The 26,987-nt window shown below is 47.5% G+C and overlaps 1 protein-coding gene across 2 annotated transcripts in view; it reads left to right on the top strand.

The window, feature by feature from the left end:
• EGFLAM (EGF like, fibronectin type III and laminin G domains) overlaps positions 1–26,987 on the top strand; it is a 475,563-nt gene that overhangs the window by 88,043 nt on the left and 360,533 nt on the right. For both annotated transcript variants that reach the window (XM_030193055.1, XM_030193056.1), the window contains exon 2: positions 5,316–5,425. In XM_030193055.1, coding sequence (XP_030048915.1) covers positions 5,316–5,425 — 110 coding nt within the window. The remainder of the gene's footprint in view (positions 1–5,315; positions 5,426–26,987) is intronic.

Raw genomic sequence — 26,987 nt, forward strand, 5'->3', positions numbered from 1 at the left:
TGTATTTCTTTCTGTTTGTCTGGTATTGTGCTGCATGCAGGGTCTAACTTCTTAGGATTTCAGGTTAATTTTTGAAGAATTTGAAGAGGGGCAAGCTCTGTTCTGCATGTGTGACTGCAAGGCCAAGTGTCTGAATAGGGATCTGTTTGTTAGATTCTGAGATTTTGCTAACACATTGTTTTTCAGAGTTGGCAAGACTGTCTGTTCTCATATGCTAATTTGGTTTGTGTCATTTAGAGTATAATGGAGCTGTAACAGCTTACAGAAATCATTTATAATGAAAACAAAAAAAACACAAGTTTGGCTGGTAAAAGGGGTGTGACTACTGTAGGGGCGGAGCCATAGTGATACCACCCCTGGATGGGTAGGGGCACCGACTAATAGGCTGCAGGAGGGCGCCAGAAACCCTAGGACCAGCTCTGCACCCGCCGGAAGTTCCCTTCCCAGCCAGCCCACCTGCCCGGTGCCCGCCCTCTTCTCCCTCAGTTCTCCGCTGGTCTGTCCTCGCCTTCCTGCGTGCCGCCCAGAATTTTAAAACTCATCTTACCTCGGGGTCCCGGCGGCAGCAGTGAAAGGCGAGCAGGCTCGGCGCTTCAGCCTTCCCTTCTCTCTCAGCTCTGGTCCTGCTCTCATTTTCTGTTTCCACAAGGGTGTGACCAGAGCTGAGAGAGAAGGGAAGGCTGAAGCACCGAGCCTGCTCACCTTTCACTGTTGCCGCCGGGATCCCGAGGTAAGATGAGTTTTAAAATTCTGGGCGGCATGCAGGAAGGCGAGGATGGACTCGCGGAGGACTGTTGTGGGAGAAGAGGTCAGGCTGGGGTTGGGACTGGCACTCGGAGGAGGGGGAGGGGGGCAGCGAGGGGGAGGAAGGGGGCGGGGGAATGCACCACCTGTTAAAAAAAAAATTCAGCACCCCCAATCATTTTGAAAAGTTGGCTCCTATGCTTATGGTGCCCCCTTGTGGTCCCTAATCTGAGGCAGCAAGTTATCAAATTACTTCCATAGGTGATCATTTGAAAAAAGCTTTTTCCATCTGTAAAGCCTGTTTCACAAGCAGGAAAGGGCTTCTCAAAATTGCATGATCACATTCACATGTAAAAAGTATGTGAATAGAAATTGTGTTACTACTTTTACATGATCTGTGCACAGGTATTCCCAGGGATATAGTTTGGGTGGAGTGGAGGTGGGGTTGCAATGTACATCTGTGTTTTCTAGAACATGCATATCCACATATAGCCCTTAATTTGAATGAACTTAGCATACAAAGTTGCATGCACAAATTATAGAATAGTGCCAGTTATGAACATAATTTAATTGTTAAATTAGCTGCTCATTGGAATTAACAACTAATACTTGGTTATAATTGGTGTAAATTGATGCTAATTGGCACTAATTTTCATTTATGTGCATAACTGCCTTTAGTCACTGTTCTACAAATTGAGCATGCAAAATCCATAGCGTGCAACTGAAAGAGGGGTGTGGACCTGAGAGGGGCATGCCTAGCACATACGTGTGCAAGTTATAGAGTACTATTACACCAGCCATTGAGCTAGCATAAGTGTTTGCACCTTAAGTTAGGTATGTAACTGTGGACTTACACTAATATTCTATAATGTAATTATGTAATTAACATTATGGAATTTGCACTTACCCCAGGATTCTATATATTGCGCTTCAATTTCTGTGCGGAAATCAAAGCATATTCCATAACAATGCGCATAAACTAATTGGTTGACAAGCTAATCAGCATTGAAAATTTGATGTTAACAACCAATTATCAGCACTAATTGGCATTAATTAAAATTTATGCAGAACTGTCTAAGCATATTCTGTAACATGGTGTGTGTAAAAGAATTTATACACACCATGTTTGAAAAGGGGCATGGCCATGGGAGGGTCATGGGCATTTCTAAAATCTATGTGTGATACTATAGAATACATACCGTCCACGCATAGTTTAGGCTGTGAGATTTACACCAAGTTTTAATTGGCATAACTGCCCACGGAGCAGCATTCGGCGTATTCTACATACTGTGTGGAAATGTAGGCTTATTCAATAAAGTATGCCTAAATTAAGATGCACTTTATAGAATACACTTAAGCAAATTTCATGTCAGCTCCATCCCGGGTGCTGTATAAAGTAGGTCTGCCGCTATTGGGAGCCTATTTTCTAAAGGTGCCTATGTTGCCCTTATAAAATATGCTTCAAAAAGCAATTCCAATAAATATTAGAGATATTTCCATATCATTTTACAAAACTTTCTTTAATCTACCCAGAAACTCATGTACATCACTATATACATCATTAAGGAGCCCTTTTACTAAGCTGCACTAAAAAGTGGCCTGTGGTATCAGTAGCATGGGACTTTCCTATGCACTGAGGCCACTTCTAGCATGACTGTAAAATGGCCACAATTTCTATTTCCCCATTGATGGTCGTGCACTAATTTCCCAATTAGCACATGGCAATTAGCATGTGACCCCTTACCGCTACTTATTTACTAGGCTGTAAGAGCTCAAGGGTTAACCCCACGCTAATTAGGCAGCACATGGTGATTTCCCTATGCTACCTAATTAGCATAGGGCATGCCTACTCACCGCCTCCAAACGCACCCCCCCCAACGCAAAAAAATAAAACCTATTTTTAGCGCATGGGTAGCGCGTGCCAATCCCAGAACTATCATGGGATGCCTGAGCACCTCCCACGACAGTGCCTTTTAGCCTGTGGTAAGCACATGTTACTGCTTACTGCTACTTAGTAAAAGGACCTCTAAATATATCACTTAAGAAACAATTTTTTACAACAATGAATGCAAAAAAACTTTATCATATTAGCATTTATCTGATCATACTAGCTACTTATATTATATTTCAGAATCAACCAACACGATCACATTTCGAGCTATTTTTGGAACGCAATAGAGTAACAGGGGCATTTTCAAAAGAGAAGGGCGCCCGTCTTCTGACACAAATCGGGAGATGGGCGTCCTTCTCTCAGGGTCGTCCAAATCGGCATAATGGAAAGCTGATTTTGGGCGTCCTCAACTGCTTTCCGTCACGGGGACGACCAAAATTCACGGGGGCGTGTCGGCAACGTACTGAAGGCGGGACTGGGACGTGATTTAGAGATGGGCGTCCTCTGCTGATAATGGAAAAAAGAAGGGCGTCCCTGACGAGCATTTGGCTGACTTTACTTGGTCCATTTTTTTTCACAACCAAGCCTCGAAAAGGTGCCTGAACTGACCAGATGACCACCAGAGGGAATCGGGGATGACCTCCCCTTACTCCCCCAGTGGTCACCAACCCCCTCCCACCCCCCCCCAAAAAAAAAATTTAAAAACATTTTTTGCCAGCCTCTATGCCAGCCTCAAATGTCATACCCAGCTCCATCACAGCAGTATGCAGGTCCCTAGAGCAGTTTTTAGTGGGTGCAGTTCACTTCAGGCAGGCGGACCCAGGCCCACCCCCCCTACCTGTTACACTTGTGGTGGTAAATGTTGAGCCCTCCAACCCTCCCCCCCAAAACACACTGTACCCACATGTAGGTGCCCCCCTTCACCCCTTAGGGCTATGGTAGTGGTATACATTTGTGGGGAGTGGGTTTGGGGGGGAGGTTTGGGGGGCTCAGCACCAAAGGTAAGGGAGCTATGCACCTGGGAGCAATTTGTGAAGTCCACTGCAGTGCCCCCTAGGGTGCCTGGTTGGTGTCCTGGCATGTGAGGGGGACCAGTGCACTACGAATGCTGGCTCCTCCCATGACCAAATAGCTTGGATTTGATCATTTTTGAGATGGGCGTCCTCGGTTTCCATTATCGCCGAAAACCGGGGACGACCATCTGAAAAATGACCTAAGGACAACCATCTCTAAGGTCGACCTAAATTTCATGATTTGGGCGTCCCCGACTGTATTATCGAAATGAAAGATGGACGCCCATCTTGTTTCGATAATACGGGTTGCCCCGCCCCTTTATGGGGCCGTCCTGCGAGGACGCCCTCATGACAACTTGGGCGCCCCGTTCGATTATGCCCCTCTAAGTCTCTGTATATTGGGAGCTAGGCTTTTTTCTCATATATGATTACTTCATAACTCAAAAGATACTTCTCTCCACTGATTAGAGAATTTTGTATAAAATGATATAGAAATATTTGTGATATTTATTGGAAGTGCTTGTTAAAAAATATTGTTTGCAGTATCACTTCCTTTTACATGGGCTTAGTTCAGGGGGGAGCGAGGGGTGCCCCTCCCAAATGTCTCAGGCTACTGCTGGAAAGGAGAGGGCCACAGAAGGGAAAGAAAGAGATAACCATATATGCAATAGAAACCTCTGTACTTAACTATAACTAAATATTTTTTCTTTTTTAATTTGCTGTGAACTGTGTAACAAACATAAACTAGTGAAGGTACCAGCGCATGGCTAACATTGTTAAAAAGTGCTCAGTAAAAGCATGCTGCTACGGCTGGACTACTAATAAGCAAGCATGACACCATTAAGACATCATTGCACTCATCGCCCAACCTCCCTCCTATATGTTGGATAGTCCTGAATCATAACACATCATGTGTATAGAAACTGTTTCAAACATATAGGCAGTGGCGTTCCTAGGGTGGCTGACACCCGGGGCGGATCGCTGATGCGCCCCCCCTCCGGGTGCAGCGTGACACCCCCACCCCCAGCGAAAGGCCATCTCCCCCCCCCCCCCGGCGAAAGGACACCCCCCCCGGGTGCATTTTTACCTGCTGGGGGGGGGGGGGTGCCACGCGCCTGTCTGCTTCGCTCGTTCCATGCTCCCTCTGCCCCGGAACAGGAAATAACCTGTTCCGGGGCAGAGGGAGCATGGAACGAGCGGAGCAGACAGGCGCGCGGCACCCCCCCAGCGGCGTGCACCCGGGGCGGACCGCCCCCACCGCCCCCCCTTGGTACGCCACTGCATATAGGTACAATATCCACTTAGCTTTTAATCTCTTGACTTGTGGCGAGAGTAAATCCTTTAGTCTTCTGCAGTCCCAGCCATCACAGGTGCATTATGTGCTCAAATTTAGTGCTTGTGTTTGTGTAGTAAAATCCTTTCACATCATATACCAGTTCATTATCATTAAAGAAAATGCCTCTCTCCATCCTAACTGGTTTGTGTATTAAAATGTTATATTAAAAATCTTGAAAAAGGAACACTTGTTGAGTTTGATTACACAACTATATTGATAGAGTCTCCTGTTATGTGATTAAAGGCTGATGACAGTTCCTCTTTAATAAAAAGAATCTCAAATAACTTGCTTTCTATCTTAGACTAATGAAGTTTATTTTGTTTTGAGGCAGACAGACTGGGGCCACCTCGTGACATACAGCTTGACTCTCTGAACTGTACAGCTTTCAGCGTGCAATGGAGAATGCCAAAAGAGCATGCTGGCACTATCACAGGATATACCGTAAGTGAACAGCTGTTTTTTCATCAGCTTACACATTTAGCATAACATCTATACAGATGAAAGAGTAATAGAATGGTTAAAATAAAGGACAATAAGGAGGTATTTAAAAAGAGAATTTAAAAAGTTCCACTGATGTGGACTGTAATACCATGACTAAGGTGGGCTTAGGGCCCAGATAAATTGACACCATGCAACAGGTTAGAATGAATAAAATTAACATTTATTAAAGGTGTTGGAAAAGGGGGCCCTGTTGAGTTCACAGGGGAAGGAAAAATCCAATTCAAAACTTGTCTTTGAACATAATAATGTCCTCCATGGCCTGCTCCTGCAGGACCACTGCATGCACTACCTGTTGGTAAAGCAGTACTTCCTCTTGGATCAAGACTGGCTCCCCAGAGTTATCAGTACAGCCCTTAACATTTCACCAGCTAGCCTTCTTCAGGCTGAATCAAACATGCAAAGCTATAAGGTTCAAGTTAAACTTGGCCTACCTGGCTGTTGAGGTTCCGATTCACGGTATTCAGTAAAGGTGTATGCAGTAGGCCTTCACTCCTTCCCTCTGTGCCTTCCCTGGCCTAGCTGTATGCTTCCTAGCAAGGAAGTTAGATTGAGAACATGAGATGGCCTGAGCCTATCTAGCCCATTATGGAGGCTGAAGACAGTAGGTGGAGCTTGTCGCCATTTTAGTTCACCCAAAACAATTGCAAACACTATTGAAAACAATAGCAAAAGCTTACTAAAAAAAAACGAACTTCCTATATGTGGTCTATTTTTAAAAAGTCTAAAGCTGTTCCAGTTGGATAGGCAGTGCCTTAAAAAGTAAGGGATAAGGGATTTTATTTTATTTTATTTTGTATTTATTTGAAAGCTTCCCATATCTAGATATAAATATAATGAAATAAAATTGAACATCACTAAAATAGTTTAAAAATTATTGTAGCTGGTAGGAACAGCAGTAATAAACTCTGTATTTTGTGCTCATTTTTCTACACCAAATCTCAGGGAGGATATCCTGTTTCCTGAAAGGTTCTTGTTAACAGTTGTTGTAATCCACCTTGAAAAGCCTGGTGTTATAAAGATGGAATATATTGAAATTAAATGGATGGAAGTAAAATTAAACTCTCATTTCATTGGGGCACATGGAATCACATCTTCACCTCATCTCTTTTGTAGAAGTTTAAATTTTAGATACACAAAGGGATTATGCTGTTTTGAGCATGTTTCAGGGACAAGTGGTTTTATAAGTCAAAATAATAAAAATAAATATTTGGTTTCATGCAGATCTCTCATTTGTTGAAACACAACTAAATGGGCTATAAGCCCCTAATGCAGTCCATTGGTTATCTTACATTTTGTTCTTCTGATGACTTACACTGTGCCAAAACTGAAAACACTTACCTCTTCTATCTGGTCAATAATAAAAGGAGCTCGTTGTGAACACTATCTACCCTAAAAGGCTGTTTTGTGGCTGTACATGAGGAATTTTGATACTACATATATAAGTGTGTGTTTTTGTTCTTAGTCATGCATCCAAAGGTTATATAATCCTTTCAAGAAAGCCAGTTAATTGTTTAACTTATTAGTGGAGCATAACCACAAGGCTTGGTATGGTCACATTTTCAATATGATAATACCAGAGCCCAGCTAAAGAACAGGTTATTTTGACTTAGGGCCAGATGCACTAAACCTAACGAGCCAGCAACGTGGGTTTTAAACTGGTTCTAGCCAGTTTAGTGCACAAGTAGTAAACCGGGGATATGCACAAAAGGGCATTTTCCTGTCACGGTAGCAGCTAACGAAAACAGAATGCAAATGATCCAAAGGGTATTATAATGAGCTGCACTACCGTTGCAAGGCTATTATAATGAGATGCACTACCGTTTTCCGATCCCATTACTGTGGAAAACCTAACGGGAGGTCTACACCTCTCGTTGAGGCAAAGGAAAGAATCGGAAGAAAAAAAATGTCATCAGGGATGTCCTTTTGGACGTCCTTCACTCAAAAAAAAAAAAACCCTTTAAAATGATGTCCTTTTTGGACGTCCTTCACTTGTAAAAAAAAAAAAAACCCCACTCCAAAAAGACGTTCTTTTTGGACGTCCTTCACTTATTATAATAATTTTAAAAAACACTTCAAAAAGATGTCCTTTTTGGACGTCCTTCACTCTTAGGACCCCACTCCAAAAAAGACGTCCTTTTTGGACATCCTTCACTGCGTGATCCCGTTTAGCTCAGCTGAGAGAGACCTGAAGGTCTCTCAGCCAATCACAGCGTGTTCTTAATTGGTCAGGATTGAAGAAGACATATTTAATTCCTAAATATTTTATAACACATTTGCAGGGATAATTTAGAAAAAATGAGGCACCTAGTGCCAAAACATCTTTCCTAATAGCAAGAAAAGCTCTTCTTCTTTCCTGTGTTTGTTTAGTTACATCCATAAACATCCAAATCTTTTCACCCAAAAATAGTGACTGAGAGTTTCTAAAGAATAAGCGTTTAACCGCTTCTAAGTCTTGTTCTAAGATAAATGAGACAATTAAAGTAGCTCGGTCAGAAGCTTCTGACATAGATGTTTCCAACAATTGAGTTACATCCAAATTTAATAGTTCTCTTCCTTGTTTTTGAATTTCTACTTCTGAGTCTACTCCCATTTCTTTCTTTTTTGGAATATAGTATATTTTGTTAATTGGTGGAATATGTTCAGGGGAATACTTCAAAACTTCAATTAGGTATTTCTTGAATGCATCCAGGGGAGAAATCCCCAAAGATTTGGGAAAATTTATAAGGCGCAAGTTCAATCTGCGATTATAATTTTCCATTTGCTCAATTTTTCTATGAATGTAATGTTTATCTTTTATTGTCGTAGTGAGAATTCTTGTAATTTTTTTACTTCTTCTTTAATCTCTTTCATTTCATTGTCCGAGTCTTTCTTAATTCCATCTAAAGGTTTGGAAAGCATATCAATAGTACTCACTAGTGTCGCAATTTCTCTGGTTGAATTAGTGAGCTTGGCATCAAGGTGTTGGAGAGCTTCCCATATGCTCTCTAGTGTAACCATTTCCGGTTTTGTTAGAAAAGCTCGTGGCTGTGTTTGGGGAACAACTCGTCCCAAACCTCTGCTGGCTCGAGTTCCCTCAGAGCCTCCTTCATGGGTTTCCCCTCCTTCGACTTCCGTAAGGGGGGGGGGTTCTCCCCTGCAAGAAAATGCCAGCGGGCGGAGGCGGTGGATTGAGTTCCAGGGGTGAAAGAGTGACATTCGGCCCCTGATCTCGGAAGTCTCCTCCCTCCGGGATAGCAGGGTTCCTCCTGGAATTGTGTCTGGCATTTTCACAAAAAACTGCTTGATGGATGATTGCGACGGTGAGGAGGTCCTGGGCGCGGAGGCTACACCCCTGACTGAACCTTTTCGCTTGGTATGTGGCATTGTGGAATCAAATATATTTTTCTTCTCAAGCTAAGTTAAGCGTGGAAACTTTGTGCCGCCATCTTTAGACTCCTCCTCATCCTTTGTATTTTGTTTTAATTTTTATTTATAGTATATTTCCAAAAAGCTAAAGAGTACACAGAAATTTAAAATTTTTTATTAGAAATATAATGCTTGTTTACATTTGCAAGATTTCTTTATAAACAATATTTTTTGTGAAAACTTTGTTACATTGAGGGAAAAGCTTTTCTTGTTCAGGACCATCTATGACTTTTACAATTGCATCAGAAGAGTTTCAAACTGTTGAAAATGCTACATACAGTTGCCCATGTGTAAACACTGTTTCTGGGAGGAAAATGCCAACTTTTTCAAATGTTTGTCCTTGTGACTTGTTAATTGTCATTGCAAAAGCCAGTTTCACAGGAAATTGTTTTCGACGTAATGTAAATGGGAGGTCAGTGTTAGATGGTGTTAGTTCAATACGTGGGATAAAAACAGTACTCCCTGCAGTTGACCCAGTGATTACTTGACTAATAATGAGGTTAGTTTTCAAGTCTTTCACTATTAAGCGAGTTCCGTTACATAAACCTCGCTTAGTATTTAAATTCCTGAATAGGATAATTATGGCAAGGCATGTCAGTTAGAGTTTGTTCATGAAGGAATTCTACAGGATATAAATGATGTTCCTCATCACTGGCGTCATGAATGGAGTCTGAACTTAAATAAATAATTGTCTCACCTTCTAAAATATTTAGAACAGCCTCATTTATCTTGTCAACATGTGCATTTTTTTGGGCAAAGAATAGCCTTTTTAGCAAAGTTGTAAACAGTATCTGCAGTATTGTTTTCTCCAAAAACGGCATAAACTATATCACCGTCACAAATGTGCTTCTGTGAGATTTCGATAATATCTTTGAAACCGTCTGGACATGGAAGATTCCCGTCTGCTAAAGTAATAAGCCAGTTGTTGTAATCTGGGTCTACAGAGCGGACATTGTTGTTTAATTTTAGTATTTCAATTTTTTTCCATAGTTTATTTAACTTAATGCTGGCTTCAATAATGTGAGCTCGGTCACCGTGTGGTACCACTGGTAGAGTTTGCCGAAAATCTCCACCAAGGAGAAGAACTTTCCTGCCAAATGGTTTCTGATTGTTCATGATGTCTTTGAGGATTCTGTCTACAGCAGTAAGTGCCATACTGGGTGCCGTGGAGGGGCATAATTGAACGGGGCGCCCATCTATAAGGGCGGCCATCTCTAAGGACGGCCCCGTTAAGCGGCGTACCCGACCGTATTATCGAAACAAGATGGCTGGCCATCTTTCGTTTTGACAATATGGTCGGGGCCAGTCAAATCTCAACATTTGGGCCGCCCTTAGAGATCGCCGGCGTTAGAGATGGCTGCCATTGGTTTTCGCTGATAATGGAAACTAATGGCGGCCATCTCAAACCCGGTCAAATCCAAGCCATTTGGTCGTGGGAGGAGCCAGCATTTGTAGGGCACTGGTCCCCCTCACATGCCAGGACACCAACTGAGCACCCTAGGGGGCACTGCAGTGGACTTCACAAATTGATCCCAGGTGCATAGCTCCCTTACCTTGGGTGCTGAGCCCCCCAACCCCCCCCCCAAACCCACTCCCCACAACTGAACAACACTACCATAGCCCTTAAAGGGTAACGGGGGCACCTAGATGTGCGTACAGTGGGTTTTGGGTGGGTTTTGGAGGGCTCCCATTTATCACCACAAGTGTAACAGGTAGGGGGGATGGGCCTGGGTCCGCCTGCCTGAAGTGTACTGTAGTACCCATTAAAAACTGCTCCAGGGACCTGCATAGTGCTGTGATGGACCTGGGTATGACATTAGAGGCTGGCAAAAGAATGTTTTTAATTTTTTTTTTGGGAGGGAGGGGGTTGGTGATCACTGGGGGAGTAAGGGGAGGTGATCCCTGATTCCCTCCGGTGGTCATCTGGTCAGTTCGGGCACCTTTTCAAGGCTTGGTTGTGAACAAAAAAGGACCAAGTAAAGTCGACCAAATGCTCGTCAAAGCTGGCCTTTTTTCCATTATCGGCCGAGGCCAGGCATCTCTTAACCATGCCCCGTCCCGCCTTCGGTACACTGCCAACACGCCCCCTTGAACTTTGACCGGCCCTGCGATGGAAAGCAGTTGAAGCCGGCCAAAATCGGCTTTCGATTATACCGATTTGGCCGGCCTTAGGAGAAGGTCGGCCATCTCCCGATTTGTGTCGGAAGATGGCCGGCCTTCTCCTTCGAAAATAAGCAGGATAGTTGACTCATCCCCAAATAAGGATTTTAGCATCTCTAATGATGGAAGCATCATTTGATGTTAATCTGATACTTGATGTTGACGTTTCCAGTAGAGGAACAGGTAACTTAAACTGTGAATGATGAGTTTGTCCTCCTGGAAGGAGATTTGCAGCAATTCCTGTAGAAGCAACAGGTAGTGCAATTCCTTCATCTCCTCGGATGGAGCTCAGGATAGTATTATATGTATACATTCTACTTCCAGCAGGACCGTCTAGGAAGAAGCATGTGTGGGTTATGTTTTTTGTATTGCAGGCAGAAAGTATAGGGGAAAGGGAAATGGAACTTGATATACTGCCTTTCTGAGGTTTTTGCAACTACATTCAAAGCGATTTACATATATTCAGGTACTTATTTTGTACCAGGGGCAATGGAGGGTTAAGTGACTTGCCCAGAGTCACAAGGAGCTGTAGTGGGAATCGAACTCAGTTCCCCAGGATCAAAGTCTACTGCACTAACCACCAGGCTACTCCTTCACATAATATGAAATGCTTCCCTTTGCTCATTATTTAGTTTTTGTTCAGCTTTCTGTTTTCTTCTCCAACACTGAAGGCAAGTTTAGGATCTTCTATTCTGTGAATGACTGTTGGTAAACCAAAGTGTTCAAGTTTTTTGCCATGTGTAGTCAGAACGGCTTGGATTTTCTGAAGGCACAATTGTTCACAAATCGAGCAATCACCTTTGCAACCATGGATGTGTTGAAAATCTTGTGTCATATTAAGTTTGCATTTTTGGAAAATTTGGAAAGCATTTGATGGTATGGCAAAAACACAAATGTATGCAAAAAGGTGTCTGATTTGCTGTGGCATGCTGCATGTGAGTGTATCGTCTAAGGTGTTCTCCCACAGAGCTTCATCGTCAATGAGCCCCATTTTCTTGGCTTCATCTTGAAATGTATTATAAAGAACACATGCAACTGTTTTTAAGTCTTCAAAGGACTTCGCCCCTGGTTTGTGTAGTAGAATTAGCCTTAAACAGTAACGCTCAGGGTCCGCTGAAAAATGAACTGCATATATTCTCCCAATTGTTTTGTTATGTCCTGCTTTTCTACATTTCCAGCTTCGTTCTCTTTTGTCAAAAGTATAGTACATAGGAATATCTACATACAAAATGGTCTTTGGAGAATTATCTTCTGCATTAAGTTTAAACCACGCTGTTAAAGTGGTGTCCCTGGTTCTGGCTCTTTGTACTGCAGCCTCGACTTCATTAGGGTGAAAAACAATGCTTTGTTGATCTGGTAAGTGTACTTCCAATCTCTGTATAGTATGTGATTGGTAATGCATTTCAAAACCGTTTAATCGCCATGCAGTTTCAGGAGCACTAACATATCTAGAGTCAGTAAACGTTTTATTTTCATCACGTAAAATTTGGTGGTCTGTAATAACCACATTGGCACAATCGTGTCCTTTATAGACATATTTAAAGAGGTACTTGACACTTTTAATAGATGCACATACTTCCACATTTATATGGGAATTGTACTTTAAAAGTAAGTAAGGGTTATAAGGGACTAACCAACTGTTATTAATGAATTTTCCATTTAAGAGTGTACCGACGCCGTTATCCCTTCTGTGGTATTTAGGATATCCGTCACAGTTCTCAATAGTTTCATTTTGGAATGGTTTTGGAAACTGTTTAGAGCACTTCCCATAAAGCATGCAGGGATAATTTAAGTTCCTTAGTGCAGGCAGCAGATGAATCCATCAACTGGTGGGTTGTGTCCGTCTACCAGCAGGTGGAGATAGAGATCACTGACTTCAGTGAGTGATATTGGACTACCAGCCCCTCTGTAAGCTAGTATATCTCTATCTCCAGCAGGTGGTGGACGTCTCCTTACCAGCTCCTGGATTTTCTGCTTTGGGACTCCTCCTGGGCTGCTGTTTGCTAGCCAGTTGAGTGTGGGGGCTGTTGGCACTGGTGTCATCCTTGGCGGCATACCTCTTTTGGGGGTCCCTGCCTCACCCCGTGTCCCACGTCGGTCTCTCTTCCTGCTTTGCTTTGCTTTCCTATGTAACCTTCCTCACCTTAAAAAAAAAAAGAGATTTGACGAGAAGCAGCAGCAGGACCTGTGTTCCAAATACATATTAGAGAGACAGACGTTTTCAGTGGGCTGAACAGAGTGGGAACTCCGACTCTCCGTTTGAGCTGCCCCGTCAGTGTTCGTCGGAGGGAGGTTCTCTTGCAGTGCGGGGTGAGTGCTTTGATTTTTTTTCTCCTTGGCTTTGTGCGGAGACTCATTATGGCCGCCGAAGTTGTCAAGCGCTGCTCCCGCTGCGGTAAAAAGAGATCCTCAGCGGGGCTTTGTCTAGCGGGTTGCTCCAAGTCTGGGCCAGCTGTTACTGCGACCATAGAAGCACCATCAGTTTCCCACGCTGAGAGCGCGGCTCCATGCGCCATTTTGTCTCTCCCCGCCGACGCGGCTCCCGCCAGTCAGCTGATGGCGGTTTCGGAGCCATTGCTAGCGGCTGAATCAGAGACTCTTTGTGCAGCCCCAGCACATGTTCAGGATTCCTCTCTCATTTCTGGGGGCTCTGGGGATCCATTTTTGCCAGAACTTGTTCTGTTGCTGCATCAGGCTTTCCTGTTAAAGAAGGCTGCCTCTCGGCCTGTTTCGCAGGCTTCTGTGCTCCCTGTTGTTTCCTTGGAGGCAGGGCTGGAGCATTTATTATCTGCTCAGGATTCTCTCCCTTCTAAGAGGAGAAGAACTGCTTCTTTTTCTGAGGCAGTTTCTTTAGGACCTGGGTCCTCTTTGCTCTCTTTGGCTGCTCGGTCAGAGGGTTCTCTTCGTCCTTCTAGAACAGAAGATTTTGAGGAGGGGGAGTTAATACAGGAAGAACCTGATGACCCCACTGTGGTGCGGGTTTTTCATAGGGATGAGCTAGCCTCGCTGATTTCTAATGTGTTGGTGGCTTTGGACATTGCTGATCCAGAGTCTATGTCCTCCTCTGCGGTCAATCAAGATGTAAGGCGTTTCCTGTTCATGAGGCTATTCAGGAGCTCATTTCTGCGCAATGGGCTGATCCTGAGGGCAGTTTTAAGGTGGCCAAAGCTATGTCTCGCCTTTATCCTGTGGTTTCGGATCAGGCAGACAAGTATGTTCTTCCGACTGTGGATGCCTTAATAACCGCAGTCACACAGAAAACTACTCTTCCAGTTGAGGGAGGGGTGGCGTTGAAGGATACACAGGACCGTCGCCAAGAGGCTTCTTTAAAGCGTGCTTTTGAGGTGTCGGCGTTGGCGCTTCAGGCATATATTTGTAGTTCATATTCAGCCAGGGCATGTCTTAGTTGGCTTCATCAGGCGCAAGAGCAAGATCTGGAAGAAGGTTCTCGTTTAGAATCTATTTCAGCCTATTTGGAATCTGGCTTGGCTTATCTAGCTGACTCCCTTTATGGCTCTGACGGTGTCTTCTCGTCGCCTGTTATGGCTGTGCCATTGGTCGGCAGATTTGGCCTCTAAGCAGAGACTTATTCGGCTTCCTTTCAGGGGTAGACTTCTCTTTGGAGAAGACTTAGAGAAGATTGTCAAGGATTTGGGTGACTCGAAGGGTCAACGTCTCCCTGAAGATAGAACTCGGTCTGCTGCGAGACCCTCGTCTAATTCTTCTTCTGCTCGATCTCAGTTCAGAAAGGTTCGCCGTTATCATCCTGGTTGGCCGGCTCCTAACTTTCAGTGGAACCGCTTTCAGCAGCATTCTTCCTTTCGCAATGATAAACGCTCTGCAACCTCCTCTTCATGTCCAGGGCCTGCAGGACGTCCTTCACAATTATGGGGCGCGGGTTCACTCTTCCGTTCCAAAAATTGGAGGTCGGCTGACCTTGTTCTTCGAAGAGTGGGCCAACATTACGTCAGACAGTTGGGTTCTAGATATTATCAGAGACGGTTACAAGCTAGAGTTTTCTTCGCCCATCGGCGACATTTTCTTGGAATCCCATTGTGTATCTTCTGCCAAACGGGTGGCTCTGCAAGAGACTATCCGTTCCCTGTTGGATCTCGCGGCGATTGTTTCTGTTCCACCTTCCGAGATTCGGACGGGTCGTTATTCCATTTATTTCGTGGTACCTCGAAAGGGAGGTTCCTTTTGGCCCATTCTCGATCTCCACAAGGTCAATCAGTGCTTGAGGGTGCGTCATTTTCGCCTGGAAACGTTGCGGTCCGTGGTATTAGCGGTTCAGCCAGGAGAGTTTCTCACTGCTTTAGACATCAAGGAGGCCTATCTTCACATTCCTATTTGGCAGCCACATCAAAGGTTTCTCCGCTTTGCCGTACTCGGACATCATTTCCAGTTCAGGACACTTCCCTTTGGCCTTGCTACAGCACCTCGGACTTTCTCCAAGGTCATGGTGATGGTGGCAGCATTTTTAAGAAAGGAGGGATCAGGGTTCATCCCTACTTGGACGACTGGCTAATTCGGGCCGATTTGGCTCAGGAAAGCCGCAGGGCTACCGACAGTCATTTGTCTGTTGCGGTCGTTGGGCTGGGTAATCAATCTGCCCAAAAGTCACTTGGTTCCTTCTCAACAGCTGGAATGCCTAGGTGTTCGCTTCGACACGGCGTTGGGATGTGTTTTCCTTCCGGAGGAACGTGTTCTCAAGCTTCGTTCTCAGATAGCCAGTCTCCTCCGGTTGTCCAGTCCTCGAGTGTGGGATTATGTTCAACTTCTCGGTTCCATGGCTGCGACCTTGGAGGTAGTTCCTTGGGCCAGAGCTCACATGAGACCACTTCAGTCTTCCCTTCTGTGCAGGTGGTCCCCGGTGTCTCAGGATTATCAGCGCAGGCTCCCTTGGCTTTCCAGGGCGAAGCGCAGCTTGACGTGGTGGTGCCACGGTCCTCACTTGCGGAAGGGTGTTTCTCTGGCAATTCCTCAGTGGATTGTAGTGGTCACGGATGCCAGCCTGTTGGGTTGGGGAGCTCTTTGTCTGCAACGGTGTGCCCAGGGGACATGGTCATCAACCGAGGCCAGTTGGCCGATCAATCGTCTGGAACTCGGAGCAGTTTTCTGTGCCCTCCTGTAGTTTCAGTCCCTAGTGGAGGGGAAGCAGGTCCGAGTTTTATCGGACAACACGACGGCAGTAGCCTACATCAATCGTCAGGGCGGCACCAGGAGTTCAACTCTGGCGACAGAAGCTGCACAACTTCTTCAATGGGCGGAGGCTCATCTGGAGTGCCTGTCGGCGGCTCACATTGCGGGGAGCAACAATCTTCAGGCAGATTTTCTCAGCCGACACGTCCTGGATCCGGTGGAATGGGAGTTGGCGGACGAAGTGTTTCAGTTGATAGATCTCATGGCGACCCAGAGCAATGCCAAGGTAGCCCGGTTTTTCAGCAGAAGGAAGGAGCCTAGTTCTGCAGGGCTGGACTCTCTTCTTCAACAGTGGCCGGTCAGCGATCTTCTATATGTGTTTCCTCCCTGGCCATTAATCGGGCGAGTTCTTCTGCGGATTGCTGTGCACCCGGGTCGGGTCGTGCTGGTGGCTCCAGATTGGCCTCAGCGTCCTTGATATGCGGATCTAGTTCGTCTACTGGAGGAACCGCCTTTGTAGCTTCCGGTCCTACCCGGCCTTCTTCATCAGGGGCCAGTAAACATGGAGGATCCCTACCACTTTGGTCTTATGGCTTGGCTATTGAGAGGTCACGTTTGAGAAAAAAGGGCTATTCTGATGTAGTTAAATGCAACTCTTTTGCAGGCTCATAAGAGATCCACTTGCACGGCGTACGCCCATGTTTGGCGCACCTTCGTGGCATGGTGTAACGAGCGTGCGTGGTCTCCTTTTCAGGCTTCGGTGCCTCAGCTTTTGGCTTTTTTGCAAGACGGATTACAGAAAGGTCTAGCCTATAACTCGCTCCGGGTGCAGGTAGCAGCCCTGGCGTGTTTTCGGGGTAGAGTGTCAGGCTCCCCTTTGGCGGTGCATCCGGATGTGGTTTGTTTTTTTCTGGGGGCTCTTCATCTGTGCCCTCCCTTACGTCAATCCTGTCCAGCTTGGACCCTTAATCTGCTTCTGAAGGCGATGCAGAACTCTCCCTTTGAGCCTTTGCGTAAGGTTTCTGAGAAAGACCTCACCTTAAAGACAGTATTTTTAGTAGCTATTATTTCAGCGAGGAGGATTTCCGAGATTCAAGCCCTCTCTTGTCGAGATCCTTTTCTGCAGTTCTCGGAAGCGGGAGTTACGTTGCGCACGGTGCCTTCCTTTTTGCCGAAGGTTATCTCAGTTTTTCATCTCAATCAGCCTCTTTTTCTGCCTTTCTTTCGGGAGGAGGACTTTCCAGGGACGTTTCGTAAACTTCATTTGTTGGATGTGCGTCGCGTCCTCCTATGTTACTTGGAGATGTCTAATGACTTTAGACATACAGACCATTTGTTTGTGCTTCTTTCTGGTTCTTGTCGTGGCTTAGCGGCTTCTAAACCAACTATTGCTAGATGGCTAAAAGAGGCTATTTTCCTTGGTGTACTTGTTAGCTGGTTCGGTTGCGCCTACGCCTTTGCGAGCGCACTCCACTAGAGCGCAGGCGACTTCATGGGCGGAGTCGTCAGTTTTGTCTTTACAAGAGATCTGTCGGGCGGCTACTTGGTCTTCTGTTCACTCTTTTTCCAAGCATTATAGAGTGGATGTGGCAACCAGATCCGATACTGCTTTTGGATCGGCAGTTTTGACTAGGGGGGCGACGGGTTCCCTCCCTGTTTAGATACTGCTTTGATACATCCCACCAGTTGATGGATTCATCTGCTGTCTGCGCTAAGGAAGATAAAATTATGTCTTACCTGATAATTTTCTTTCCTTTAGCTGCAGCAGATGAATCCAGCATCCCTCCCTGATTTACCGTTGCAATTTTTTATCTGTTCACTCGGGGAAGTTGTTTTTGTTTCTCTCTGTTCCACGTGTTTCTTTGTTTTCTAGTTATCATACAGGTTCTACTTTTGGAGACAATTTTCTCTTCAATTTGTTATGAAGGGTTCTGATGTTGTTTCTCTTTTGGTGAGGAAGGTTTTCTGGTTGACTGGAGCTACTGTTGCTTTGTGATGAGACATACACTAGCTTACAGAGGGGCTGGTAGTCCAATACCACTCACTGAAGTCAGTGATCTCTATCTCCACCTGCTGGTAGACGGACACAACCCACCAGTTGATGGATTCATCTGCTACAGCTAAAGGAAATAAAATTCTCCGAGGACAAGCAGGCTGCTTGTTCTCACTGATGGGTGACGTCCACGGCAGCCCCTCCAATCGGAACACTTTCCTAGCAAAGGCCTTTGCTAGTCCTCGCGCGCCCATGCGAACCGCGCATGCGCGGCCGTCTTCCCGCCCGAACCGGCTCGTGTTTGTCAGTCTTCTTTTGTCCGCTCTCGGTACGGTCATGTTTACGCCGTTCGCGCCCCTTAAGTTGACCCTCGCGCGTTGACTTTCGCTACAAAAAAAAAAAAAAAAGGATTTCGGAAGGAGACCTTTCGGTCTTTTTCCCCTTCCTGTATTTCCAGTTTTTGCCCCATTAAGTTTTCTTTCGTTTTCGGGGTAGGCCCTTTTGAGGCCTCGGGTCGAATTTTTTTCTTCCCCTCTTTTTGGTGCCTTACCGCAATTACGAGTTTTGATTTCGCCGGCGTGATTTTTCCGCCCATGTCATCGAAGTCTCCCAGCGGATTCAAGAAGTGCACCCAGTGCGCCCGGGTAATCTCGCTCACTGACAGGCACGCGTCGTGTCTTCAGTGTCTGGGGGCTGGGCACCGCCCGCAGGCCTGTAGTCTTTGTGCTCTTTTACAGAAGAGGACTCAGGTAGCGAGATTGGCCCAGTGGAACATTTTGTTCTCGGGCTCTTCATCGGCATCGGCACCGGGAGTATCGAGTGCGTCGACGTCGACAGCGTCAAGACCTCCGTCCTCGGCCGCGACTGCATCGAGTGCATCAAGGCATCAACTCTCTGCGTCGTCGGGGTCGAAGCATCGGAAGGCTGCATCGGCGTCGGTGGTACCGGGACCTCCACTAGTGCTGATGTCGTCGGACGGTGGTGCTTCGACTGGAGTGCAGGTGAGGGCTGTCCATTCCCCTGCTGGTGGCGGTGAGCCTTCGGGTGGGTCTCCCCCTACCCTGAGGGCTCCTGCGGTACAGCCCCCCCGAGACCGACCTTCTTCGGCCTCGGCCCCGAGGAAGCAACGGCTGGATTCTACGTCCTCCTCGTCGGTACCGGGAAGCTCCGGTGACATGCTTCGTTTGAAAAAGTCAAAGAAGCATCGACACCGGTCTCCTTCCCGCATCGGTACCGAGAGCTCTGGGTCGCCGAGGGAGTCGGCACCCAGTAGGCATCGGCACCAGGAGGACTGCTCACCCTCTGTTCAGGAGGTGTCGATGCGCTCCACCTTGGACAGCCTGGAACAGCCTCCACGCCCGGAACAGACTCTGACTTCGACTCCTGCATCGGCTTTCATGTCTTTCTCCACAGCTGCCCTGCACGAGAGTCTCCGGGCCGTTCTCCCAGAGATCCTGGGAGAGCTGTTGCGCCCTTCCCCTCCGGTACCGGGGGTGCTTGCGCCACCGGTACCGTCGAGTGAGGCGCCGGCTGGCCCCTTGCCCGGGGTGAGGTCTCTGACATCGGTGCCACTTGCGGTACCGACTGCGGTCGCCTCCCAGGAAGGCTCCCCGACGACGTCGGCAGAGGGAGCTTCGCTGGTGCGGGCGAGGGAGTCTACCTCTGGACGCTCCCACCGTGGCCGTGGTTCCACGGAGTCGAGCCGGGCACGGCTTCAGACACAGGTTCGTGAACTTGTCTCTGATACCGATGGTGAGGCCTCGTGGGAGGAGGAGGAGGACATCATATATTTCTCTGACGAGGAGTCTGATGGCCTTCCTTCGGATCCCACTCCATCCCCTGAAAGGCAGCTTTCTCCTCCCGAGAGTCTGTCTTTTGCGGCCTTTGTCCGGGAGATGTCTACGGCCATCCCCTTCCCGGTGGTTGTGGAGGACGAGCCCAGGGCTGAAATGTTTGAGCTCCTGGACTATCCTTCTCCACCTAAGGAAGCGTCCACAGTACCCATGCATCATGTCCTAAAAAAGACATTGCTGGCGAACTGGACCAAGCCTTTAACTAATTCCCACATTCCTAAGAAGATCGAGTCCCAGTACCGGATCCATGGGGACCCAGAGCTGATGCGCACTCAGTTGCCTCACGACTCTGGAGTTGTGGATTTGGCCCTAAAGAAGGCTAAGAGTTCTAGGGAGCATGCTTCGGCGCCCCCGGGCAAAGACTCTAGAACCTTAGACTCCTTTGGGAGGAAGGCCTACCACTCCTCTATGCTCGTGGCCAAAATTCAGTCTTACCAGCTCTACACGAGCATACACATGCGGAACAATGTGCGGCAGTTGGCGGGCTTGGTGGACAAGCTCCCTCCTGAGCAAGCCAAGCCATTTCAGGAGGTGGTCAGGCAGCTGAAGGCGTGCAGAAAATTCCTGGCCAGAGGGGTGTATGACACCTTTGATGTTGCGTCCAGGGCTGCTGCTCAAGGTGTGGTGATGCGCAGACTCTCATGGCTGCGTGCCTCCGACCTGGAGAATAGGATCCAGCAGCAGATTGCGGACTCGCCTTGCCGTGCGGATAATATTTTTGGAGAAAAGGTCGAACAGGTGGTAGAGCAGCTCCACCAGCGGGATACCGCTTTTGACAAGTTCTCCCGCCGGCAGCCTTCAGCTTCTACCTCCACAGGTAGACGTTTTTATGGGGGAAGACTGTTCCCTACTCTTCTGGCAAGCGTAGGTACAATCCTCCTTCTCGACAGCCTGCGGCCCAGGCTAAGCCCCAGCGCGCTCGCTCTCGTCAGCAGCGTGCGACTCAGCAAGGCCCCTCGGCTCCCCAGCAAAAGCAAGGGATGAGCTTTTGACTGGCTCCAGCAGAGCATAGCCGACATCCAAGTGTCAGTGCCGGGCGATCTGCCGGTCGGGGGGAGGTTGAAAGTTTTTCACCAAAGGTGGCCTCTCATAACCTCCGATCAGTGGGTTCTCCAAATAGTCCAGCAAGGATACACCCTCAATTTGGCCTCGAAGCCTCCAAATTGCCCACCGGGAGCTCAGTCCTTCAGCTTCCAGCACAAGCAGGTACTTGCAGAGGAACTCTCCGCCCTTCTCAGCGCCAATGCGGTCGAGCCCGTGCCATCCGGGCAAGAAGGGCTGGGATTCTATTCCAGGTACTTCCTTGTGGAAAAGAAAACAGGGGGGATGCGTCCCATCCTAGACCTAAGGGCCCTGAACAAATATCTGGTCAAAGAAAAGTTCAGGATGCTTTCCCTGGGCACCCTTCTTCCCATGATTCAGCAAAAAGATTGGCTATGCTCTCTGGACTTAAAGGATGCTTATACACACATCCTGATACTGCCAGCTCACAGACAGTATCTTCGATTTCGTCTGGGATCACGTCACTTCCAGTACTGTGTGCTACCCTTTGGGCTCGCCTCTGCGCCCAGGGTGTTCACGAAGTGCCTGGCTGTGGTAGCAGCAGCGCTTCGCAGGCTCGGAGTGCACGTGTTCCCTTATCTCGACGATTGGCTGGTAAAGAACACTTCCGAGGCAGGAGCTCTGCAGTCCATGCAGATGACTATCCGACTCCTGGAGCTACTAGGGTTTGTGATAAATTATCAAAAGTCCCACCTTCTCCTGGTACAGAGACTCAAATTCATAGGAGCTCTGCTGGATTCTCGGACGGCTCGGACCTATCTCCCGGAGACGAGGGCCAACAATCTGCTGTCTCTTGTCTCCCGGGTACGAGCGTCCCAGCAGATCACAGCTCGACAGATGTTGAGATTGCTTGGCCACATGGCCTCCACAGTCCATGTGACTCCCATGGCACGCCTTCACATGCGATCTGCTCAATGGACCCTAGCTTCCCAGTGGTTTCAGGCTGCTGGGGATCTAGAGGATGTGATCCACCTGTCCACAAGTTTTCTCAAATCCCTGTATTGGTGGACGATCTGGTCCAATTTGACTGTGGAACGCCCTTTCCAAATTCCTCAGCCACAAAAGGTGCTGACTACGGATGCGTCTCTCCTGGGTGGGGAGCTCATGTTGATGGACTTCACACCCAAGGAAGCTGGTCCCTCCAGGAACGCGATCTGCAGATCAATCGTCTGGAGTTACGAGCGGTCTGGAACGCTCTGAAGGCTTTCAGAGATTGGCTGTCCCATCAAATTATCCAAATTCAGACAGACAACCAGGTTGCCATGTATTACATCAACAAGCAGGGGGGCACCGGATCTCACCCCCTGTGTCAGGAAGCTGTCAGCATGTGGCTCTGGGCTCGCCATTACGGCATGTGGCTCCAAGCCATGTATCTGGCAGGCGTAAACAACAGTCTGGCCGACAGGTTGAGCAGGATAATGCAACCTCACGAGTGGTTGCTCAATTCCCGAGTGGTGCGTGAGATCTTCCAAGTGTGGGGCACCCCCTTGGTGGATCTCTTTGCCACTCAAGTCAATCACAAGGTCCCTCAGTTCTGTTCCAGACTTCAGGCCCACGGCAGGCTAGTGTCGGATGCCTTTCTCCTGGATTGGGGGACGGCCTCCTGTATGCTTATCCTCCCATACCTTTGGTTGGAAAGACTTTGCTGAAACTCAAGCAGGATCGAGGCACCATGATCCTAATCGCTCCCTTTTGGCCGCGTCAGATATGGTTCCTTCTTCTTCTGGAAGAACCGTGGAGATTGGAGTGTTTTCTGACCTTCATTACTCAGAATGAGGGGGCGCTTCTGCATCCCAACCTCTGGTCCCTGGCTCTCATGGCCTGGATGTTGAGAGCATAGATTTTGCTTCCTGGGTCTCTCTGAGGGTGTCTCCTGATTCTTGCTTGCTTCCAGGAAAGATTCCACTAAGAAGAGTTACTTCTTTCTCTGGAGGAGGTTTGCCGTCTGGTGTGACAGCAAGGCCCTAGATCCTCGCTCCTGTCCTACACAGACCCTGCTTGAATACCTTCTACACTTGTCAGAGTCTGGTCTCAAAACCAACTCTGTAAGGGTTCACCTTAGTGCAATCAGTGCATACCATTACCGTGTAGAAGGTAAGCTGATCTCAAGACAGCCTTTAGTTGTTCGCTTCATGAGAGGTTTGCTTTTGTCAAAGCCCCCTGTCAAACCTCCTACAGTGTCATGGGATCTCAATGTCGTTCTCACCCAGCTGATGAAACCTCCTTTTGAGCCACTGAACTCCTGCCATCTGAAGTACTTTTTTTTTCTTGGTGGCATTTACTTCAGCTCGTAGAGTCAGTGAGCTTCAGGCCCTGGTAGCCCAGGCCCCTTACACCAAATTTCATCATAACAGAATAGTCCTCCGCACTCACCCTAAGTTCTTGCCAAAGGTTGTGTCGGAGTTCCATCTGAACCAGTCAATTGTCTTGCCAACTTTCTTTCCCCGTCCTCATTCCCGCCCTGCTGAACGTCAGCTGCACACATTGGACTGCAAGAGAGCATTGGCCTTCTATCTGGAGCGGACAGCCCCACAGACAGTCCACCCAATTGTTTGTTTCTTTTGATCCCAACAGGAGGGGAGTGGCTGTGGGGAAACACACCATATCCAATTGGCTAGCAGATTGCATTTCCTTCACTTACGCCCAGGCTGGGCTGGCTCTTGAGGGTCATGTCACGGCTCACAATGTTAGAGCCATGGCAGCGTCAGTGGCCCACTTGAAGTCAGCCACTATTGAAGAGATCTGCAAAGCTGCGACGTGGTCATCTGTCCACACATTCAAATCTCATTACTGCCTGCAGCAGGATACCCGATGCGACAGTGGGTTTGGGCAGTTGGTGCTACAGAATCTGTTCGGGGTTTAGAATCCAACTCCACCCCCCTAGGCCCATGTTTGTTCTGTTCCAGGCTACACTCTCAGTTAGTTGGATAAATTGTTAGGTCAATCTCAGTTATGTCCTCGCCGTTGCGAGGCCCAATTGACCATGTTTGTTGTTTTGAGTGAGCCTGGGGGCTAGGGATACCCCATTCTTGAGAACAAGCAGCCTGCTTGTCCTCGGAGAAAGCGAATGCTACATACCTGTAGAAGGTATTCTCCGAGGACAGCAGGCTGATTGTTCTCACCTACCCGCCCGCCTCCCCTTTGGAGTTGTGTCTTCCCTTGTCTTTGTCTTTGCTATTTACTGGACTGATGAACACGAGCACGTTCGGGTGGGAAGACAGTCGTGCATGCGCGGTGTGCGTGCGCACGCGAGGGCTAGCAAACATCTTTGCTAGTGAAGATCTCCGATTGAAGGGGCTGCCGTGGACGTCACCCATTCATGAGAACGATCTGCCAGCTATCCTCGGAGAATACCTTCTACAGGTATGTAGCTTTCGCTTTTTATGCTGTGTCACAGGGTTTTTTCTTTTGTTTTAGATTTCCAATTGTTTTGCGTTTGAAATCTGCTATATTTTGTGTAGCCGTTCTTCGTTGCTTGTCTGCCATTTTCTGTCCTAAATCTTTTCGTCTTTGTCTTGTTGTTTGTCTCTGTTTCTCTGTCATTTGTTTAATTCTTTCATGTTCTAAATATGTTCTCCTTTTTCTATTTGTTGCTCTTTCCTCTGTCATTTTTTCAAATCTTTTGCGTTGTATAGCAGTGTGCCTTGTTCTGTGTGTTTGTCTCTGTTCGTCCATCATTTCAGCAATTCTGTGCCTTTCTGAATCAGCGTTTCTTTGTCTGTTACTTGCACTTTCCTCATCAATCATCTTTTGTATCCTGGACCTTTTTCTTGCAGTGGCTTTTTGACTTTCATGTGCCTTTTCGTCTTCACTCAGAGCTGCACGCTTTTTTCGTTGTGCTTCAGCTCTTTTTCTTTTAACTTCATCCTGCTCCTCAGCAGTTAGTGTTCTTTTTCTACTCATGTGATGTTCAGCACGTTGGAATGTGTCTCTGATTGTTGTTTGTGAGCTACAGTAGGTTGGACTGTGCCTCTGCTTCTCCTCGGTGCCCTGCCTTCCCCTCCATGTGCTGCAGTGGTTGTATTTGTTTTTTTACATTTGTACCCCGCACTTTCCCACTCATGGCAGGCTCAATGCGGTTTACATAGGGCGATGGAGGGTTAAGTGACTTGCCCAGAGTCACAAGGAGCTGCCTGTGCTTGAAGTGGGAATTGAACTCAGTTCCTCAGTTCCCCAGGACCAAAGTCCACCACCCCAACCACTAGGCCACTCCTCCACTCCACTTCCCTACACTGTTATCCTCTCTGATGCAATCCATGTGCAGCGATTCTCCTATGCCATTCCCTCCCCTTCCCTCCCCTTCCCTCCCCTCCGTCTCCAGCAATTGTGGCCTCTGCATGATGTGCAGCGATTCTCCTATGCTCTCCTCTCCCCTTGCCTCCCATGCCATCCATATCTTGCAATTCGCCTGTGTGCGACTGTGTGTGTGTGTGAGAGAGAGAGAGAGAGAGAGAGAGTGTGATAGAGTGAGAGAGAGAGAGAGAGAGTGTGTGAGACAGAGAGAGCTATAGAAGTGATAAGTAGTAGTAGAGAGAGTGAGTGTGACAGAAAGAGACAGAGAGAGTGAGAGAGACATAGAGTGAATGTGTATGAGACAGAAAGACTAAGTATGACACAGTAAGAGAGAGTGTGTCTGTGTGAGAGAGAGTGAGTGAGTGAGTGTGTCTGAGAGAGAGAGAGTGAGAATGTGTGTGTGTGTGAGAGAGAATGTGTGTGGAAGAGAGAGAGAATGTGTGTGTAAGAGAGAGAGAGTGTGTGTGTGAGAGAGAGAGTGAGGGTGTGTGTGAGCAAGACAGATGTGTGTGAGAGAGACAGAGACAGTGTGTGTGAGAGAGAGACAGAGTGTATGTGGGAGAGAGAGAGATAGCGTGTGTGTGTGTGTGTGTGAGAGAGAGAGAGAGACAGAGTGTGTGTATGTGTGTCAGAGCGAGAGTGAGTGTGTGTGTGAGAGAGAGAGACTGAGTATGAGAGAGAGAGAGTGTGAGAGAAAGTGTGTGTGAGAGAGAGAGACAGTGTGTGTGTGTGTGTGTGTGTGTGAGAGAGAGAGAGAGAGAGAGAGAGAGAGAGAGAGCTTGTGTGTGTGTGTGAGAGAGAGACAATGTGTTAGAGAGAGAGTGTGTTTGCGAGAGAGAGACTGTGTGTGAGAGATAGAGACAGAGTGTGTGTGAGAGAGAGTGAGAGAGAGTGTGTGTGTGTTATTGAGAAAGAGAGAGTGTGTGTGAGAGACAGACTGTGTGAGTGTGTGTGTGAGAGAGAGAGAGAGACATAGACAGACTCTGTGTGTGTGTGTGTGTGTGTGTGTCTGTCTGTGTGAGAGAGAGAGCGAGAGAGAGAGAGAGAGAGAGAGAGTGTGACAGTGATTACACTGTCTGTGTGTTTTGTATCCTTTTCTTTTTTTAGATACTATCCTGTTCTTTCTGTTATATATAAATTTATGTGCTGTGTCGTCTGCTGGGTACCTTGCGGTTCTGTGTCTGCCTAATGTCAGCTCAGCTTGCCTCCAGCTTTCCCTTCCCTCTCACTGTTCCGCCCTCTGATGTCATAATGTCTTTGCGAGTGCAGGACAGTGAGGGGGAATGTAGCGTTGTAGGCTGCTGTCCTTCGCCTCTCAGTCTCGCGCCATTGCTTACTGCGTTCGCCCGCTTCCCGCCACCCTGCTGCCTAAATTGTACCTCAGGGTTCCATCGCTGTCTGCCTGTCTGTTTTAGTAATATCCCCTAACGTCAGTTCAGCTTGCCTCCAGCATTCCCTTCCCTCTCACTGTTCCGCCCTCTGACGTCATTACGTTTTGACGCGAGGGCAGGGCAGTGAGGGGGAATGGAACGCTGGAGGCTGGCTGACATCATTTGATGTTACGAACCCAGGCAGCCAGACAGCAATGGAACAT

This window comes from Microcaecilia unicolor, chromosome 2 (genome assembly GCF_901765095.1).
Source record: "Microcaecilia unicolor chromosome 2, aMicUni1.1, whole genome shotgun sequence".
Taxonomy (NCBI): domain Eukaryota; kingdom Metazoa; phylum Chordata; class Amphibia; order Gymnophiona; family Siphonopidae; genus Microcaecilia; species Microcaecilia unicolor.